This window comes from Pseudorca crassidens, chromosome 2 (assembly GCF_039906515.1).
Source record: "Pseudorca crassidens isolate mPseCra1 chromosome 2, mPseCra1.hap1, whole genome shotgun sequence".
Lineage (NCBI taxonomy): Eukaryota > Metazoa > Chordata > Mammalia > Artiodactyla > Delphinidae > Pseudorca > Pseudorca crassidens.
Genome location: NC_090297.1, coordinates 183,346,614 through 183,365,963, shown reverse-complemented (window position 1 = coordinate 183,365,963; position 19,350 = coordinate 183,346,614). Strand labels below are relative to the sequence as shown.

General features: G+C 43.1%; 1 protein-coding gene across 1 annotated transcript in view; it reads right to left on the bottom strand.

Annotated features, from left to right (window-relative positions):
- The window catches only part of NR5A2 (nuclear receptor subfamily 5 group A member 2), a 112,399-nt gene extending 93,328 nt beyond the window's left edge, over positions 1-19,071 (bottom strand). Inside the window, exons 1-3 of the mRNA XM_067729839.1 lie at positions 18,940-19,071; positions 17,276-17,417; positions 14,148-14,794 (exon numbers count right to left, since the gene is read on the bottom strand). Of these exons, the coding sequence (XP_067585940.1) occupies positions 14,148-14,794; positions 17,276-17,417; positions 18,940-19,044 (894 nt within the window). The 5' untranslated portion in view covers positions 19,045-19,071. The remainder of the gene's footprint in view (positions 1-14,147; positions 14,795-17,275; positions 17,418-18,939) is intronic.
- Between the last annotated feature and the right edge of the window lie 279 nt (positions 19,072-19,350).

Genomic DNA, 19,350 nt, shown 5'->3' with positions numbered 1-19,350 from the left:
ACTGGTCCCCAAAGTACAGTGCACAGGCCTTACGTTTTTGCACCAGCCGTTCTCTGCTGGGGACGCCTCCCTGACTCCCCTCACTTCCAGCTGCTCATCTGGTTGGCATCTCCCACTCATCCTCCAAGACTTCTCCCTCCCCTGCCCCAGGCTGGGTAGGCGCCCCCCAAGAGCTTACCCTACTTTCTGGACACACCTCAATCTCTCAGTTTTCGTCATTATTGGACTACTGCCATGTTTCTCAGAGGTCGGCTTGCTGTCTATGAGAAGTCAATCGTCTTTTCCAGTTCCAGTACATTTCACACATCAGTGGAAGCACAGTCAGCTGCACAAGCTCTCAGAGTCAGGGTTGGCTGTGGTGTTTGATGCTGCATTGACTTTAATTGAGAAAAGTGCCCAGGAGGATGTAACTTGTGTCCGTCCAGGCCCACTTGTCTCGTCTGCCATAATGTAGCAAGGGGACCGACACACAGTAGGAACTCATTACAGGTTTGATGAACGAGGGGGTGAACAAGTGAATTCATAAATGAATAAAAGCTGAAATCTGTCCTGATCCTAGGTCACAACTCATCATTTATGCCAGAAGTGTTTTACAGGTAGCTTGAGAGTGGGATTCAACCCTAAAGAAAAAAAAATGCTACATCCTGGTGAGTGAAATGCAGGTGTAATATGTTTTGATTCTTTTCAAAAGCCAACCCTCAGCTGGACCCATCCGAATACATGACTGGAATGAAGTTATGTTTTCAAGATTGTGACATGTCATTGATAAAACCATAAAAGGAATTCTCAATGGTCAAATAAAACTCCTTTGAAAACATTCATAACCACAAACCCCAATACATGAGTGCAAACTATTAATGCTTTTAAAGCAAGTTAGACCCCACAAAAGTGAGGGCTACCGTTTGTACTGCAAATATCTGGCATGATTTAAACCTAATATAAACAGTAATACTACTGTCCCCAAGCATCTTCCCTCCTTAATTTACTTGCCGCACAGATCCAGAGTTTTTTTTTCCTCCAAAACTGGAGCAAGAATCAATTAAAATGTATAATAATGTGTTAACTAGCTAATACAGCAATTAACATTAAGGGGCATTTCAAGCTCTGAGTTTTTAGCAACAGAACTGTTCTTTCTTCCCTCTGTAAGGTTCATAATTGAAGAGAGATGCCTTTCATCAGCTCCACGAGTTACATTTCCTGCTTTGATAACTGTACAAGGAAAATGTAAGGTACTTCAAGCTCCTCAATTATATTTGATTAGCTAGTCAAAATAATATAACAGCTTTCATCACTCGAAGGAAAACTTTTGAAGAATTCTGTTGCCAACACTTCTGCACAAACACTAATCTATATCATTATTTTACAAGGGGAAATGTAATATTTAGTAGGTTTCTTTTTTTTTTTAATTAGGCAATAAGCCAAGCCTCTTATCCATCACGACTACAGATCCAAAAAGCACAACCATGCTGCTGGGATGTGTGTGGTAAAGGAGGATTTGTGGTGATGTTAGACGAGGCAAGATACAGTGGTCAAAATAAAACAGGTCTTAGAATGAGCCAACATTTCAGGGAACACATCTGAAAACAGGATATGTACTCAAAACTCTGTGATATATACACACAAGATCTGCCCGGGGGAACCACGTGGGACCCAAAACCTATCCACGTGGGACCCAAAACCTATATGTGAGTGGAATTATTTTTTACCAAATGAATGTGAGTGTGTCTGTATCAATCACGTCAGGAACACTGCTTAAGAAGACATTGAAATCCTGAGAATCTTCCGATTACCAATTAGCAATTTGACGTCGCTTCAAAGTGAAGACAGAATGTTATCTCTGCTGCCTTACCCCCATCCCTCCCAACCCGTCCTCCTCCACACCTTGGGTGTATCCATTCAACACGGATCTGGTACCTTCTGTGTTTCACCCTCCCCCTAAAAAATATGTTTTTAATTTAAATGAAATAATTATCCTGCTCTCACAGGTAAAGTATTCTGTAAACAGGGTATTTAGAAATGTGACAGTCAATTCACCGGAGGTGGTCCCGCCGTAGACTTCAAAACTCAACTCTGTGAGCCACTGGATGAAAGGCCAGCTATCTCCGCGCTCCCCAAATGAAAGACAAGAGGCACCCACCTGGGGTTACCTTCTGCCTTTGCAACGCTCTTATTGTGCAATAAAAGACAGACTTTAGACCTATTGGCCAATGAGTCCACTTGTCATGTAAAGAAAAAGCATTCTTACGGAATTAGAAGTCGGATCAAGGTTGGTTGTAAAGTTAATCCCAAATGTTGTGTAATCCTGGTGACACTTCTAAATATTCGAGCTAACGTGGTGTTCTTTCAGTTTCTGGAGAGAAATGAACAGCAGCACGGCCCAGAGGTCCTGCGCACTTCAGATCTGTGCAATTTCACCTCCAAGTGTTTGGCTGTCCCTTCAGAGGACGCTGTACGTGAAGAACTCACACACTTGGTCCTGGGAGGTTGGAAACATAGCATTTGAAAATGATTTCCAGGGAGGAAGTTCAAAGGGAGGGACGCCTTGGCACCTTTGTGGGACTGTGTGGAGATGTCGCTACACAACGTACATAGGTAGCGGGGCCTTGCCACGCACCGCTGCTGAGAAACAAGGAGAATTTCGAAGCTGTCTTTGCACGGGCGTTACAGGGTACCCCCAACAGAAGACCCCGCTGCGTGGGGTCCCCTCACCCAGAGACAGGGCCACATAGACGTTCCATCTACGTGGAACGTCCTTGAGTGCAGCCCACTCCTAGGGTCTGTGTACTCAACTGTTTCCCATCCTCAGACCTACGGGGCTCGGGTGCTCTCCTGGTCCACCACATTCCACCTGCAGGGAAAACGCAGATGCAGCTGAGGACAGGGGTCCCAGGGACCACGATGCTGTACAAAGCAATGCCTGCAGGTGCTTCTAGGAAGCTGAGGCATCCCGAGGGAAGGAGGAGAAGCCATGTGAGTGAGAAGAGAAAGGGAGTCTGGGCAGATTGAAAAGGAGAGATGGAGGTGAAGGAAAATGGAGAAAATCAGGAAAACGATACAGAAGGTCCGATTGTCTCCAGAGAAGCTGGCTGGGGACCCATGAACAGGCGGCCTGAGCTTCGCCTGGTGCACGGAAAAGGCACAAGTGCAGAGAGAATTAGGTTTTAAGCATCAGTCATTTAAGAAAGACCCAGCTGCTGGCAGAGGTGATGCCGTGTACGTCTCTGTTCTCGAGTGTGGGTGATATTCTTGGGTTAGACATTAATGTCTTTAACGTGAACAATAGCACAAATGCCCAATTTCCATGCAGCCATTCTGCAAATGGATGTGGAGCCCTCAAAGACTTGTATGATCGACTTCCCAAGTCGTCGAAGAATAAGTAGGAGTACAGTCATCCTTCACTTACCCTGGAAAATAGGAAGACCTGTTTTACCTCACAGGTTCAGAGGGCAAAGTCCTTCAAATTGTGTTAAGGAGTGTCACACACGAGTCATGTTTTCGGCTTTGTCACCCACAACCTGACTCTGTATAACAGCAGACACCGTGGGCAGACAGGGTCCTGGGGCTCAGGGACTCAGGGAGCTCTCCCTCCCCCCACACTGAGGAATGAACGTCTCGGACTTTCTGTAAGATCTGTGAGCAGTTCGTGTGCCCTGCTGGGCAGACGCAGGTCTTGGAGTGAGCAGGGACCCTCGTTGTTCTCAGCAAACAAGTGTGTACCTGCTTCTAAGCAGACAGACTGATGCACCTGCCTCTACTGATCACGCGGTAGGAAGCGGTGCTGGGCACTGGCGGTGGGGCGGCGGGGACAGCCTGCCCAGTGTCCCCAAGTCGAGAAGACCACACCCCTGCTGCACCCAATGGCCTGGTTCTGCGGCCCCCCCAGTTACGGCCCCTTTTACGGATGAAGGTTTAGAAGCTCCAGAGTCTGCCACCAATGGCAAACTCATCTTCTCCAATGCAAACGGTTCCGGATTCCAGCCCTACAAGGTGGCCCTCCAATTAAAAAAAGAAAGAAAGAATTTACATGTTCTTGGGCCAATTTAAGAAACTGCTCTCTGTAGTTTAAGAGTCATAGAGGTCCTTTAAGACCTATTGTAAAGCGGTACTGAGATGGGCATAGTTTACAAAAGACCGCCATATACATTTTTTGTTTCGATGACATTGTTACCACTTATTAGCCATGGGACTTGGGGCAAATCGGTGAAAATCTTTAGGTCTTGGTAGCCTACTCTGTACACTGGGAGCAAACATGCCCGTTGCCCAGGGATTAATTAGTATTAAGTGAGATACAGTACTGGTAAAGCACTTAACAACGGTCTGACTCACAGTAAAAACAATAAATGGCGGGTATTATTCTCACCTATTATCCAAACTCTGCAGTCGAGGAAAAATGGAAGTATTTTCTGTTAACCTTGAGTCTTCCCTAAACCCTCGCCTATTAATGGAGCTCCAACCTCCGGGGCAGGTTACCTGCTGAGGTGTTTTTTCCCCACGTCTTTGTCTCTTTCTCCATCTTTCTCATTCCAGATCCCCACCCATCCCCCAACCGATTCAAGTGCCTCGGTTAATTTTGCTGGTACTAACAGATTATTTGACTAAAAAACTTGGTTGTTTAAAAACCAAGTTAGCTTTTTTTTTTTAATTGAGCTGCATGAGGGACTTATAAATTTTGGAGATTAATCCTTTGTCAGTTGCTTCATTTGCAAATATTTTCTCCCATTCTGAGGGTTGTCTTTTGGTCTTGCTTATGGTTTCCTTTGCTGTGCAAAAGCTTTGAAGTTTCATTAGGTCCCATTTGTTTATTTTTGTTTTTATTTCCACTTCTCTAGGAGGTGGCAAATACCGTATGCTAACACATATATATGGAATTTAAGAAAAAAAAATGTCATGAAGAACCTAGGGGTAAGACAGGAAAAAAGACACTGACCTACTGGAGAACGGACTTGAGGATATGGGGAGGGGGAAGGGTGAGCTGTGACAAAGCGAGAGACAGGCATGGACATATATACACTACCAAACGTAAGGTAGATAGCTAGTGGGAAGCAGCCGCATAGCACAGGGAGATCAGCTCGGTGCTTTGTGACCACCTAGAGGGGTGGGATAGGGAGGGTGGGAGGGAGGGAGACGCAAGAGGGAAGAGATACGGGAACGTATGTATATGTATAACTGATTCACTTTGTTATAAAGCAGAAACTAACACACCATTGTAAAGCAATTATACTCCAATAAAGGTGTAATAAAAAAATTAGGTCTTTAGAAGCATTTATTCTAATATGTAATTTTAAATGATTTTCTGTGCAGAATAGAGATTGACCGTAAGATTAATGGGTGAGCTAATAATAAATTGGAAAACCTTAATTTAAAGGAAAAAAAAAATCAAGTTAGCAAAAGTACAGTGAGGTAACACCTAACACCGGTCAGAATGGCCATCACTAAAAAGCCTACAATGATAAATGCTGGAGAGGGTGTGGAGAAAAGGGAACCCTCCTGCACTGTTGGTGGGAATGTAAATTGATACAGTCACTATGGAGAACAGTATGGAGGTTCCTTAAAGAACTAAAAATAGAGTTTCCTACAATCCCACTCCCAGGCATATATTCAAACAAAACTCTAATTCAAAAGGATGTACGCACCCCAGTGTTCATAGCAGCAATGTTTACAATAGCCGAGACATGGAAACAACCTAAATGTCCATCAACAGATGAATGGATAAAGAAGACGTGGTGTGTATGTATGTGTATGTATGTAATATATATATATATATACACACACACACACATATGTATATGTGTATATATGGTGGAATACTACTCAGTCATAAAAAAGAATGAAATAATACCTTTGCAGCAACATGGATGGACCTAGAGATTATTATCATACTAAGTGGAGTAAATCAGACAGAGAAAGACAAATGCCATATGATATCACTTATCTGTGGAATCTAAAATATGACACAAATGAACTTATCTATGAAACAGAAACAGACTCACAGACATAGAGAACAGACTTGTGGTTGCCAAGGGGGAGGGGGTTTGGGGGAAGGGTGGATTTGGAGTTTGGGATTAGCAGATGCAAACTATTATATATAGAATGGATAAACAACAAGGTCCTACTGTATAGCACAGGGAACTATAGTCAATATCCTGTGATAAACCATAATGGAAAAGAATATGGAAGTGAATATATATAACTGAGTCACTTTGCTGTACAGCAGAAATTAACACATTGTAAATCAACTATACTTGAATAAAATAAATTTTAAAAAATTAAAAAATAAAAACCTAGTTAACAAACTTTTATTAATCAATTAACTCCGTGTCTCTTTGGGCCCGTAAGGGAGGGATGGACGTGTCCTCTGGAAGGACCACGTTATGTGACAGCAGTGGTCCAGGGCTTTCCCTCTCCCTCTCTAAGACCAAAGGAGACCTTGTCCTGTCCTCATTTCCCGGAGCTGCCCTAAGGAGTGGACCAGAAAAGGGCCAGAGGCACCCAGTCCTAGAGCAGGCAAAGAGTGAGCACCCAGTAAAAGGGACCTCTCTTCCCTTCACCACCTGACCTTGAGCAGAGCAAGGAAGATGCCCATTTTCTTCCTACCCTCATTGTTCATTTCAGATGCCTGACAATGGCCCAGCCAGTTAAACACGGGTTCCTTGGGTACGGCTGGCTATTCCCATGCTCCCCACGATGCTGGTAGATAACAAATAGATTAACAGGGGGCTTCCCTGGTGGCGCAGTGGTTAAGAATCCACCTGCCAGTGCAGGGGACACAGGTTCAAGCCCTGGTCTGTGAAGATCCCACATGCCGCAGAGCAACTAAGGCCGTCCGCTACAGCTACTGAGCCTGCACTCTAGAGCCTGCGAGCCACAACTACTGAGCCCGCGTGCCACAACTACTGAAGCCTGCACACCTAGAGCCCATGCTCTGCAACAAGAGAAGCCACCGCAATGAGAAGCCCGTGCACCGCAACGAAGAGTAGCCCCCGCTCGCCGCAATTAGAGAAAGCCCGCGTGCGGCAACGAAGACCCAACACAGTCAAAGATCAAAAGGAACAGGAAGCATATCGGGCGTGTGAACAAGCAAACCCGGTATGAAGCCATCGTCATTGCTTCAACCAAATCTCCTGGCCTCCCAGGGAGGAAACGACTAGCGCCTGGCTACGCTGAAACCAAGCTTCGAGAAGTTAAGAGTCTAAACCGAGTCTGCAGTTTGCAGATGCATCCTCTCTAAATAAAGCAAATGTAATACTTTAAAAAGGAACACAGAAGGTGGAGAAGCCACGTCTCCGCAGTCAGGGGGCCATTTCCACCAAAGAACAACACCTACAGCACAAACAGGTATTGATGGGACAGTGACCAAGAAGACTTTAAAGTCTTAAGAATGGATTTCTCCATCAGTAACCGACATGGGTGCCGTAAGACCCATGCCTGTACAAGCAAGGGAGGCTACAATCATATACATTCATTCTCAGCACCATCAACCAGCCCAGAGGCTTCTGTGCCAGGTCTGCCTGGAGGGCATCACAGAGGCAGACGTCTGATGCCTGAAGAGCCCCGAGTCATGGAATCAGAACATGGAATGTTCCCTCCAACTTCAAAGGCAGAAGAAAACTTCCCAGCCCCAGTGGAAGAAAAGCCAGTTTTCTCATTTCCTTGTAAAGCTACGAAGGGTCCGTTTCTTTTCTTCTGATCTCTTTTTGATGAGTAGGTTGAATGGTCATAGATATTTTAATTTGCCTTCAGATAGAAACACTTCTCCCCTCTTGATGGGAAATCACTTCAATGCTCATCATTTGCTTCCAGGAGGAACTACTTTGCATCCAAAGAAATGAAAACACAGGTAAGTAAAGTGACAAACTATAACTCTGGGTATGTGACCCTGAACCCCAAAGCTCAGGGGGAATCAAAGGGGAGCAGGACGGCGGGTGAATGTGGGAAAACATGATGCACGCACTGCCCCCAACACACACACACTCACACACACACACACACACACACACTCACACACACACAAGAAGGGTTAAGCAAGTCCATTAAACATGGCTTAAAATTGGGGCAAATCCATAAAAAGGAATGAAATTGGGTCATTTGTAGGGATGTGGATGGACCTAGAGTCTGTCATCAGAGTGAAGTAAGTCAGAAAGAGAAAAACAAATATTGTATATTAACACATACATGTGGAATCTAGAAAAATGGTACAGATGAACCTATTTGCACGGCAGGAATAGAGATGCAGACGTAGAGAAGGGACATGTGGACACGGGGCGGGGGGAAGGGGAGGGTGGGACGAATTGGGAGATTAGGATTGACATAAATACACTACCATGTGTAAAGTAGATAGCTAGCGGGAACCTGCTATATAGAACAGGGAGTTCAGCTCAGTGCTCTGTGATGACCTACATGGGTGGGACGGGGCGGGGCGGGGGGGAGGGGGCGAGGTCCAAGAGGGAAGGGATATAGGTTTACATAGAGCTGATTCACTTCGTTGCACAGCAGAAACTAACACAACATTGTAAAGCAACTGTACTCCAATAAAAAGAAAAAAAAAAATTGGGGCAAATCCAGCGAAATCTCAAACCGCAGACCTACATGGGTTGGGAGAAGTGAACTAAGGCTTGGGAAAAGTGATCTAGGGTGTTAAAAATAAATAAATAAAACTCTGCTCAAAAAGCTTCCGCACCAGAGCAGAGAGAAAAGACTTGCTCCCACCCCCAGTCTCCTCACTTTCGAGAAAACTGGCTTCGGCTCGGCTGAATTGCTTTGGCACCAACTCCCTGAGCCTCTGAGCCCTATTTTCCACAGGAACACTAGTTATGTGTTTCACTCAGGATTAATTTAGAATTTTTTTTTTTTACTCCTCCATGTATCAGAATCATTCACGGAGGGGAAGTTCTTCTATACCCATTCCCAGAATCCTCTGAAGACATCTGGTCTCATTAGAAGATCAAATAGATCCTCCAGATTCATTAGTTGTTCAACAAAGTGGGAATTATTTTCTCACTGCTCTTGTGTTTATGAGATACTCAAGACGCAGATGAGAGAAAAATAACGGAAAGAAAAAAGCACAATCTTCTTGACTCACAAAGACAGTGCTTTCTATGATATGGCGGGGCGGGGGGGGGGGGGAAGGGGGGATTCTGGAATTCGCTCTTAATTTCCAAAAACACAAGGAAAAGTCAAAAGTATAGGCCACTGTAAGACAGATGGGGTTTAAAGATTTGAAGGGAGGGACTTCCCTGGTGACGCAGTGGTTAAGAATCCGCCTGCCAATACAGGGGACACGGGTTCGATCCCTGGTCCAGGAAGATCCCACATGCCACGGAGCAACTAAGCCCGTGAGCCACAACTACTGAGGCTGCGCTCTAGAGACCGCGTGCCACAACTACTGAGGCTGCGCTCTAGAGCCCGCGTGCCACAACTACTGAAGCCCGCGCACCTAGAGCCCGTGCTCCGCAACAAGAGAAGCCACCGCAATGAGAAGCCCGCGCTCCGCAACGAAGAGCGGCCCCCGCTCACCTCAACTAGAGAAAGCCCGCGTGCAGCAATGAAGACCCAACGCAGCCAAAAAAAAGAAAAAAGGATTTGAAGGTATAGCGAATGTACGATACTACCCCCAAAATATCGTCATACTTCAGTAATTCGTGGCCCATCTATCAACTGGTTGCAATCCTACATTCTCTTCTTTCCTATTTTTGCAAACATACATAAAAAGGAGCCCTTGCTGTTACACCCAGCATCAAGCAGGACCCGGGACATAACTTCCTTTAGCCATTTTCCTGCTGAGCAGAACTGCACGTGGTTGCCGCACCCGATTCTCCCCCAAGAAGGGCTGTGAGCAGAGGGAAAGGCACTCGGAGAGCTTTGGACACTCCTCCAGGGCTCAGAAGTGCCAGCTGGTAGATGCACTTCACTGAATGATGCCCCAGTGGCCTGCGAGAATTATAGTAGCTTTCTAAAGTGACTCACTCACTCCCAGGGGGTCGTCTGGGCTCAGAGAAAATCTATCTCCCTGATTATTTAGTGATTTAGTAATTGGGTGGTAGTGATGGACTTCTGATAACGTGGAGATTTGCTTTAGCTTCACTTGCAAAGGCGTGTATTTCTGGAGTCAAAGGTTACACGGCTTCTTTGTGTGTGTGCATTGGGGGGTGGGGGGCAGGACTGCGGAGAAGCACAGCTTCTTGGAAGCTGAATCTACCAGTCCCAGTTCTGCCCTTCGGTAGCTGTATAATCTGGTACAAGCCACAGGCCCCCTGCCTCAGCTTCTTCCTATGTAAATGGAGGGGGGAGAATCAAACGACCCCCACCGTCTCTTCCAGATCTGGAAAATCTGTGGTTTCTAGGCAAGGAGTATCATTGGACACACAAGTGCTCTTTGGAAATCTACTAGTTTCAGGGTGTTAATTTCAGCTTTTCCATGCCATGATTACGGATAGAGACCGGGATTGTTCCTTCCTTACAGGTATAGAGAAAAACGAAACCGCTCACTTACATGTATGCTCTGTCTGTTTCCCTGCTTGTCATCCAGCTCTGAGATTGCACGCTTTCTATGAGTATATTGCTTTTTTTTTTTTCTTTTTTTGCTGTTCATGTGCTATGTCTCAAGATACGTGTTTGGGAGTTATACTTTCCTCTTTCCCGTTCCAATATTTTGAATGGGAACCAGAATATCTCTTTTTGCACCTTGTAACTAAGTAGAAAAACAAAACAACCCACCAAATTTCCTCTGGCCCTTCTGATCCCTTAAATAGTAAACAAATGGAATCTGTATTCCCTCTTCTTATGCACGGAGAGAGTCTAACTTGTCCTGGGAGAGTGTGCAAGGGGTCATTTGCAAAATTGCCTTATTATCCTATTACTCTCCGGGAGCAAATATGTGCCTTTTCATCTTGGGGTTGTAGAGGTATAAGCAATCTGATCTGCCCTATAAGTGTATCGCTTGATGGGTAATTTGCAGTGAAGTTAACAAGAAAAAGACAAATGTGTGAAGGGGAGCATTCATCTTCCCACACGATATTTTAAAATCACAAGTTAAAAAAAAAAAAAAAAAAAATCACAAGTTTTGCAGGAAGGTAGGCAGGGACCGGGCTGCAGGTTTCGGGGATGTCTTGGAGGCCAGGCCGGGAGGGAGAGGTCTTGTCCAGGAGTCATTCTTAGTGGTGGCAGGTAGACAACGCCCAGCAGAAGGTCCATGACACCTTTCCAGGAGCAGCGTTTCTTGGACTGCTGGTCATGCCTCATTAGTGGGTCGTGAAATCAATTTAGTGGGTCATGACCAGAAATTTTTTAAAAGCATGAAATAAATTAGACTAAAGCAGAACAGAACAGAAAATATCAGAGTGCATGGCATGGACAAAATCATGTACTGTCTAGTGGAACTCTGGCTCAGTTGTACGCGTGTGTGCGTTGTGTGTGTGTGTGTGTGTGTGTGTGTGTGTGTGTGATGTGTTTGGTACACCAGGTTTCAGGGTAGAATATATTTCTTACTGCAGGTCTTAGTTCAGAAGTTTGAAACCCTCTGCCCTGGAGAAACACACGGCAACACACGTCTCCATGCTGGCTTCAAACGCCTTGGTCTGGTTTCCACAAAGTAAATTTATAAACAAAGGAAAAGGAATTCTTCTGAAGCAAATGGTCACCTCACAGCTCCATATTTAAATGACCCCTAAGTTATTCTGAAATTCGACTTCTCTTTCTCTGGAAAATACTTAAACAGAATCAGTGTAAGCCCAAGGCAAATGGTGAAGTGGGTCCAGTTTGTCTTTTTCTCCTGGGAGCACCTCCCACCCCTTACAGGTGTCACCCCCAGCGTTTATATCTGTTCCCTCTTTAAAGCATATTCTCATGAAAGACTGATAAATGCCTTAAACAACAGTATAAATGACTGATATTGCTTTAATATGTCCCGTTCTCAAAAGTGTTTACATTTTAGCCAAATATGAACTCTCATGCCCTAGAAAGGAATCTCATACAATTTAATTACAGGGAAAAGAAAAGAGAAATTTGGAGAGTTTTTTCCTAGCACTCTTAAAGTCCTACCTGGGGGGCTCTATATTCACTTGATAACCTTCCTTTCTTTTTTCACATGTAACTAATACACATGATTTCTTTCCCCACGCTTTTGTGAAACAAACTTCAACAGTCTTTTCTTTTGAATAGATATTTATGAAATTGTCTTTTATCATAAAATCTCTGAGAGCAAATATTTTGTCTTATTCCCCTTTGCATCCATCTTACACCAACTAACCGCCCGACAAATTTGAGGTCCTCAATTGGTAGCAGTTAATGACTATTATACAATTTTACTTTCTGCCACACATGTGGTAATATTGTTTTCCAATGTCAAACTAATCAGAGTACAAGTGCATGTTTTTTTCCTGAATATAAGAGTAATACCTCCACACACTTGTCATAAAACAATAAGAGCAATTTTAAAATAGCACCGATTTATTGAGTATATAATATAGGCTGGGTTCCCAGGACTAGAGGCTTTGCCCATATAGTCTCATTTATTACTCTAAAAACCTCAATACACGTATTGCTATTCCCATCATACCCTCCATCGCCCCCCAAACACCACACCTACAACTTTACCTACAAGAAAACTAAGGCTCAGAGATTGAGGACCTGCCCACAAAGACAGTTACTAAGTAGCAAAGATCTAACGCAAACTGGTTTCCTCTGACCTGGAAGGCTGTGCTTTCCCCACTTGTACATTTCCTAACATTTCGGCTGTATGTAAAATTATCATTTTCATTTTCATTTTCCAATTTCTTACCTGTTCTCTTAAGGGACAAAGTCGTGAACCTAAGAGCACCAGGAAGCTTTGGTTTGGTTTGGTTTTTAATGATAAACAACGCCCTGACTATCCCAGGGTGGTTCCACACTCAGAGGGTTTGGCCTGACAGCTAACAGTGCATTCTGCTTGCCCCCCTCCCCCGCCCCCGAGTGATCCCCACCATTAGCTGTCTGTACGCGCGGCATAGAGCCCTAGAGGGTAGGGCTGGACCGTCAGCATCCTAACAGCAGGCTGGGGGTAGCCTAGTAACTTACTCGGATCCACTCAGATTAATTTTTTTGTTGCAGATCACAGTGCCAGGTGAAGACGGCCACGGAAAGCGCCGTTTTCCGTTTGCACGTGGCTTCCACATTCCCCAGCCCATCCGCGCACACACAACTTTAAACAGAAACCTTTAAATTAAAAGTCTGCTTCGTACTGTCCTTCTCTCAGAGATTTTTAAATCTCCTCCCAAAGTCCTAGGTGTCTGAAGCAGCCACAGGAAGAGGAAGAAATTGATTTTGTGACAGACTAGAAATCAAACCCAGGATTCAGTTTTGTTTTCAACGCAGAGAACGAAATCACTGACCACCAAATACAGTTTGGTACTCTCAGATCCCAAACTTCCCTATAACTTTCCCATATTAATTCGGTCTTCAGTTTCAGGAAATAAAATAATTATGTAGTTAAACAGAGATCCTTAGACAAACAAGGGCTGTGTTTACAATGTACCAATCCATTAAAATCAACGACAGACATTGATTATGAGTAGCAAGGCCCAGCCAGGCAGGCTAGCACTTGCCATGGGCCCTTTCCCCAGCCGACAGCAGTAAACATCCTATTGGAATCTGCTCCGAAAACAAAGGCTCTACCAACCTAATGTCAAGGTAAACAGGTAGTAAATACCTACTTGCTAACTACTAACCAGTGGTACCACTTGCATTCTTTAGCGTCTAAACACAACTAAATGTTGGCCTTGTTTCCTTCTAACTTGGCACCATTATAACAGAGCTCTTTACTTGGTCATCTTTTAAAAGTTTACTAGGTTCTGTTTCACACTGGCTTCAGTTCTTTAGCCATAAACCATCTGAGGTTAAAGGGAGTAAGTAGAGACATTCTCCTCCTCAGAAAAAACAAACCAACCAACTTTCCCCTATTTGACATGAAATGCCATGCCCCCAGATGAAGAGCTACAGAGAAGAAAAGCCCCATAAAGTTAAGTTGCAAATACTTCTGAAGTCAAGGTCGAAAACATCATCTTACAAAGAAGAAAAGTAAGGAGAGCGTGTTTTCCGCACCAAGACCCTATTAAGCAGGGACAGAGCCGGGTCTCCCAGAAGGGGCGCTCTAAGCTCCGCGGGCTGGCACGTACCTTGAGCTCCCGGAAGAAGACGCTACTCCGGGCCCACTCCACGATGGAGAAGAGGGTCTGATCTGCCATCTTGCACATGAGCCCGAACGTACTCAGCCTCTCGTGTTTGCTGCGGTTCGCCTGCTCCTGCTGCAAATAGGCCATGATCTTGGCCTGGACCTGGGGCTCATCGGGCTCACACTTCAGCAGTTCCAGGATCAGGTGGGGCATGCTGGCGGGGGAGCTGGTCTGGTAACTGTCCATGTAGGAGTAGCCCATGATGGACTCCGGGGAGCTGGTGTAGGGGTCTGGGTACTCAGACTTGATGGCCCGGCTGGGAAAGTGGCTGTAGGGCTGGTACCCTTGCAGGCTGCCGGGAGGTGGCATCGTCATGCTGATGGGGGACGTTACAAAGGGACTGCGGTCGTAGTCTGTAGGAGGCAAGGCAGCATGGTTCAGAGGTAGGCCTTTGGAGACAGAATGGATGTTCTGAATTGCAGAGGAGATGCTCAGCTCGGAGGGCATGGCTTGGATCACCTGAGACATGGCTTCTAGCTTAAGTCCATTGGCTCGGATGAGGGCTTTTTTCTGCTGCTTCAGGGCCCTGTCCCTCTTGTACATGGGCCCAAACTTATTCCTCCCTCCACGCATTCGGTCCGCCCTTACCGCTGTTGGGGTGGGGGAAGAAAAAAAGAAAGTAAGGGTAAAAATAAGATGTAAATTATTAGCATTCTCCAGATCTCCAGATAGTTAGAAAGGCTGAAAATGGACCGGAAGTGGTCTGTGTGTGGTTGTTTTCACTACAATAGCCCACCAAGATTCCAAAAAAAAGCCATGTCCTCTTTATTTATGAATTCTTTCCTCCAAGTGTGTTTGTCATCAAAAAAATATTTCGGGGGGCTTCCCCGGTGGCGCAGTGGTTGAGAATCCGCCTGCCGATGCAGGGGACATGGGTTCGTGTCCCCATCCGGGAAGATCCCACATGCCGCGGAGCGGCTGGGCCCGTGAGCCATGGCCGCTGAGCCTGCGCATCCGGAGCCCGTGCTCTGCAACGGGAGAGGCCACAACAGTGAGAGGCCCGTGTACCGCAAAAAAAAAATAATAATAATAAAAAATTTCAGATATGTAGGGACATATTAACCCTTTGGTGACTGCAGAGATTTCCTAATTTTTGCTACACACAGGAGATGCTTCATGTTGCTAAAGAAGAGGCTCAGGTCCTATCATGCCAGTGACACTGTGATTCTCTTTATGGAAACCCAAACTGCTAAAAGGGAAAAAAAAAAATCAAAGGAGCCACTTCTGGATTAAATTGTGACTACTTTTCCTTAGAACATCTTCCTCTCTCAAAGTCTTTTGGTTAATTTGCTGCAAAAGTGTTAGGTACATGCTCTTCTTGGAAAATCATCCTCACCTGGACTTGATGGGCACCCATCAGGTAGCCACCGGTTATTGTTTTCCATTTAAGCAGAATTGGACATAATTAAAGCAAGTTCATTTCAGAAGCTGTCAAAACGGTCCACCGTCACGATGCTATGTGGCGTCTGGGGCCACGTCTAGTAATTTACTTACCGGGACTCTCCTAGCTCATGGTGGCCAGTGGCAATTAGATAGGACCCAGCAACCTCTGACAGCTTGTGACATGTTGAAATTGCTGGAGGTTAAGTTTTTGAGCTTTTTATCTTAGGATTAGTGTAGCATTAAAAATTTATTGTGAATGCTAGGTATCCAGAACACTGCACAAGATGATAAAGAGTTTTTCAACTGGATGATAATTTATTGAATGTTTAATTGTTTCATATCACTGTGAACAAAGCAGGAGCATGCATTGCAAGTGACTTACTGTTAAGAAAACACACTTTTTAAGGCAAAGAAATGTAACCTTTTCCCTTTGTTAAAAAAAAGCAATCAAATGACACCATATGCAATCGCAACATTTAATGTTTAACATTTTATCTTCTGAGTCTCATACTATAGTAAGCATCTACCACATTGTTTTGCTGTTTGGAAAATAATACAGGGCTTGGTAATGAAGAAATTAACAAGAATCAGTTACTTCTTTTTCTCAGCCTCCTCTTAAAAGCAACACTGACTTAACAGTCCCCCTGATAACCCAAGTGGCTACTTCTATTGCTATCAGCAATTCAGCAGACTTATCTGAAAATTTTTGAGTATTGCCATCAAGTCTGAGTGCCACAACAGAAAAGCCCCAAACACGGCTAGTCTGTGCCTCATTGATCAAATAAAATGCACTCCTGTATCTGGCACACCTCAGGGATCTGTATCGCTTCTTATTACTTTATTTACAATATATTTAATCTCTGGGAAGTCAGTAGGTCAGAGGCTGCAAAACAGCAACACACCGTAATAGTTCATGAACTACAAATTATTTACAGAAGTCATATATTAAACATTACTTCCTGCCAACCTGTACATCGTAAGTGCAGGTTCTACTTTTTCAACATAAAGTTTAACGTGGCTTTTGAGGAACCATTCTCTTGTTTTCGTCAAACCAATGCTACCGATGTAACGGTTCATTATTTTTCATGTTTCCTGCTTCTCAAAAAAATTTTTTTTACTTTGCAGACTCAGTCATCATCTTAAAAAAAAAAAAGAAACGTGCTTTCCCACACAATCAAAAATGATACTCTACATGAGAAAATCTTTTTATAATTAAAGGCTTTAACTCTTGTTCAAGAATCATGAAACTAATAGTAACAATTATGACAAGCATACCTGTTTAAAAAGATTAAAATCAAACTTTTTTACTGGGGCATCCTGATTTGAAAACTTAAAGGATTTTAAAAAATATTTTGGCAAATTATTTTTACCTGTTCTCAGCTGAATCATGTTAGTCTTGCTTTCATCTAACCTGACCTTTCATCTAACCTATGAAATGCATCTGCTCCTCTAACTAAGAAAAGAGGTGAGAAGGCGACACTCTGGTATTGGAATTTTTTTTCCTAGTAAATTTCACCAGCATTTAAATGAGACTCGGACCATTCTGCTGACAAAACATCAAAAGATCTTATCGTCAATAGTGTTAAAAGACTAGGAAAATACTGTTACCATGTTATAAGTACAATGTTGTTTTAAATCCTATGTCCTTGGAGAGTTTTAACAGGCAGTGGTCTTTAGAAAAAACTTACCTTCTAGCTTCATTCCAACACTTAGACATTTTTGAAATCGGCAGTAAGGACAGCGCTTTCTCTGTGTCTTGTCAATTTGGCAGTTCTGGTTTTCTATACACGTGTACCTTTTATTATTTTGGACTGTTCGCTTAAAAAAGCCCTATAAGAGAAAATAGTGAGACATATTATTAAGCTAACACCCGTCTCTTCCATTGTTTCATTTTAAGGAAATCACCAGTAAATCTTTTCATTGCACCGTTTGAGCCCTTATGTGGTTCTGTGGTTTGTTTTACATTTGAACAAGATCAACCCTCCCAAACCAGGCTATGGTAGAGACTTTCCTGGCATCCAAGTTGTATTTCAAGAATCGCATCAAATCTTGGGGACCTTTAGCTCCATACCATCTTATCTCAACATTCAGGGAAAAATACATACATATGAACCAGTAATTTTTTGAAGAAAATCTGTTTTCCTATTAACCCTCATATTCCAGATAAGGCACTTATAGAGAGAGTGGCATTGTTTTTAAGTAGCCTGATACAATTTCAGTGGCAAACTACTGTATAATAGCAATGGAAAAATGGAATAGCAAAACACCTCAGATTTTTTACAAATGTCAGCACTAGATAGTTAAAAGCAAAAGGATTTAGAGAATAAAATGGGAAAATGTTCATAATTCCATTGGAATACATTCAAGTTGGGGAACTGTGTAAAGACAAAGGTGAAACTCATGAGGGAAAAAAGCATATATAGCAAAGAGCTGAATTTTAGCAGAGTGTATGCCTTCCTTATATTTCACTCACAAGAATTAATCAAAAATAAAATTTGTAGCTTTGTAACATAATAACAGCTTGGATGGTATATTCTGTTTGTCCTACTAGCCACAAAGTGAAACCATCTTACTTTGTTATAAGGAAAGAAGGGATTTTCTTGGCAGTGGTTTAAGTAATTGTACTGAGTTTTCTACTTTTAAAAATGTTGAAAAATAGGGGGTATCAAATTTACTGGGAATATATAAAAAAGGTCTGAGATAAATCCTTAACGTACAGTTGACATCGTTAGTAATAATACAGTACATCTTACATATTAAAATTTCTTGCATTTAAATAGGTCATATAATATATTTATGAAAACTACTCTTATTATAAACTTAAGATCTGGTTTCTAATTCTTTATGATATAGATTTCAAAAAAATCTTAAAGGTTATTTTTGGAATAAATCAGGATGAAATCATGCAGTTGGGAATTTAGACTTTTATATGTCTGTGGGTAAAAAATGTTTGGATGTGTAGCACAGAACACCCTGAAGTTAAAATGTATTGGGGAAATACTTTGTCATGTTCGCTCTCAAGAACAACGATGCTTTAAATATATATAAGTCAAGCAAAATCAATACTTTGGACCGTTAGAAATAGAAGTCTTTCTACAGCTCTATCACCTTCCTACCATAAACTATTTTAAAGCCATGAGACTGGCAAAGTTTTCTAAACAGCATAAATCTCTTTGCCTTTTGAATTAAATTGGACACATATTGCTAAGAATCATCTAAGACTCACTCATTCCCTCTCTCATTTTTAATTGGGTCCAAAAAAGACAGCCTATAGTTAGCTTTAAGAAGTAATCCAATGGTTTATTTTGGGTTTGAGCATTATATTTCTCAGATAGCAACGTAGAAGGCAAACCTTGCAGCTTTCACAGGTGAGGAGCCCATAATGGTACCCAGACACTTTATCTCCACAAACGGGACAGAGTTCCTCAAGATCTTCATCATAGGAGTAATTCACCATTTTAAACTGAGACACTGAAACAAGAGAAATGCATGCACACATCCAATTAATTTACTAGGTAGGTTTTAATCCTGCAATAAAAACCATTTTGGTGACTGGTGGGCAAACATCACCAGGTAAAATAGAAAATAAAAATGTTTTACCCAGATGTACTGCAGAGAGCTATTTTCATACAGTGGAAGTAAAACATCTTTTGGCATGCGCTTTGCATTATTTTAATTTAAAAATAATTCTAATATCTTGCGTTAAAAATTCTTAAGCTGACCACTGTTGAACACGAGTCCCCCTAACTCTGCAAAGCAACAG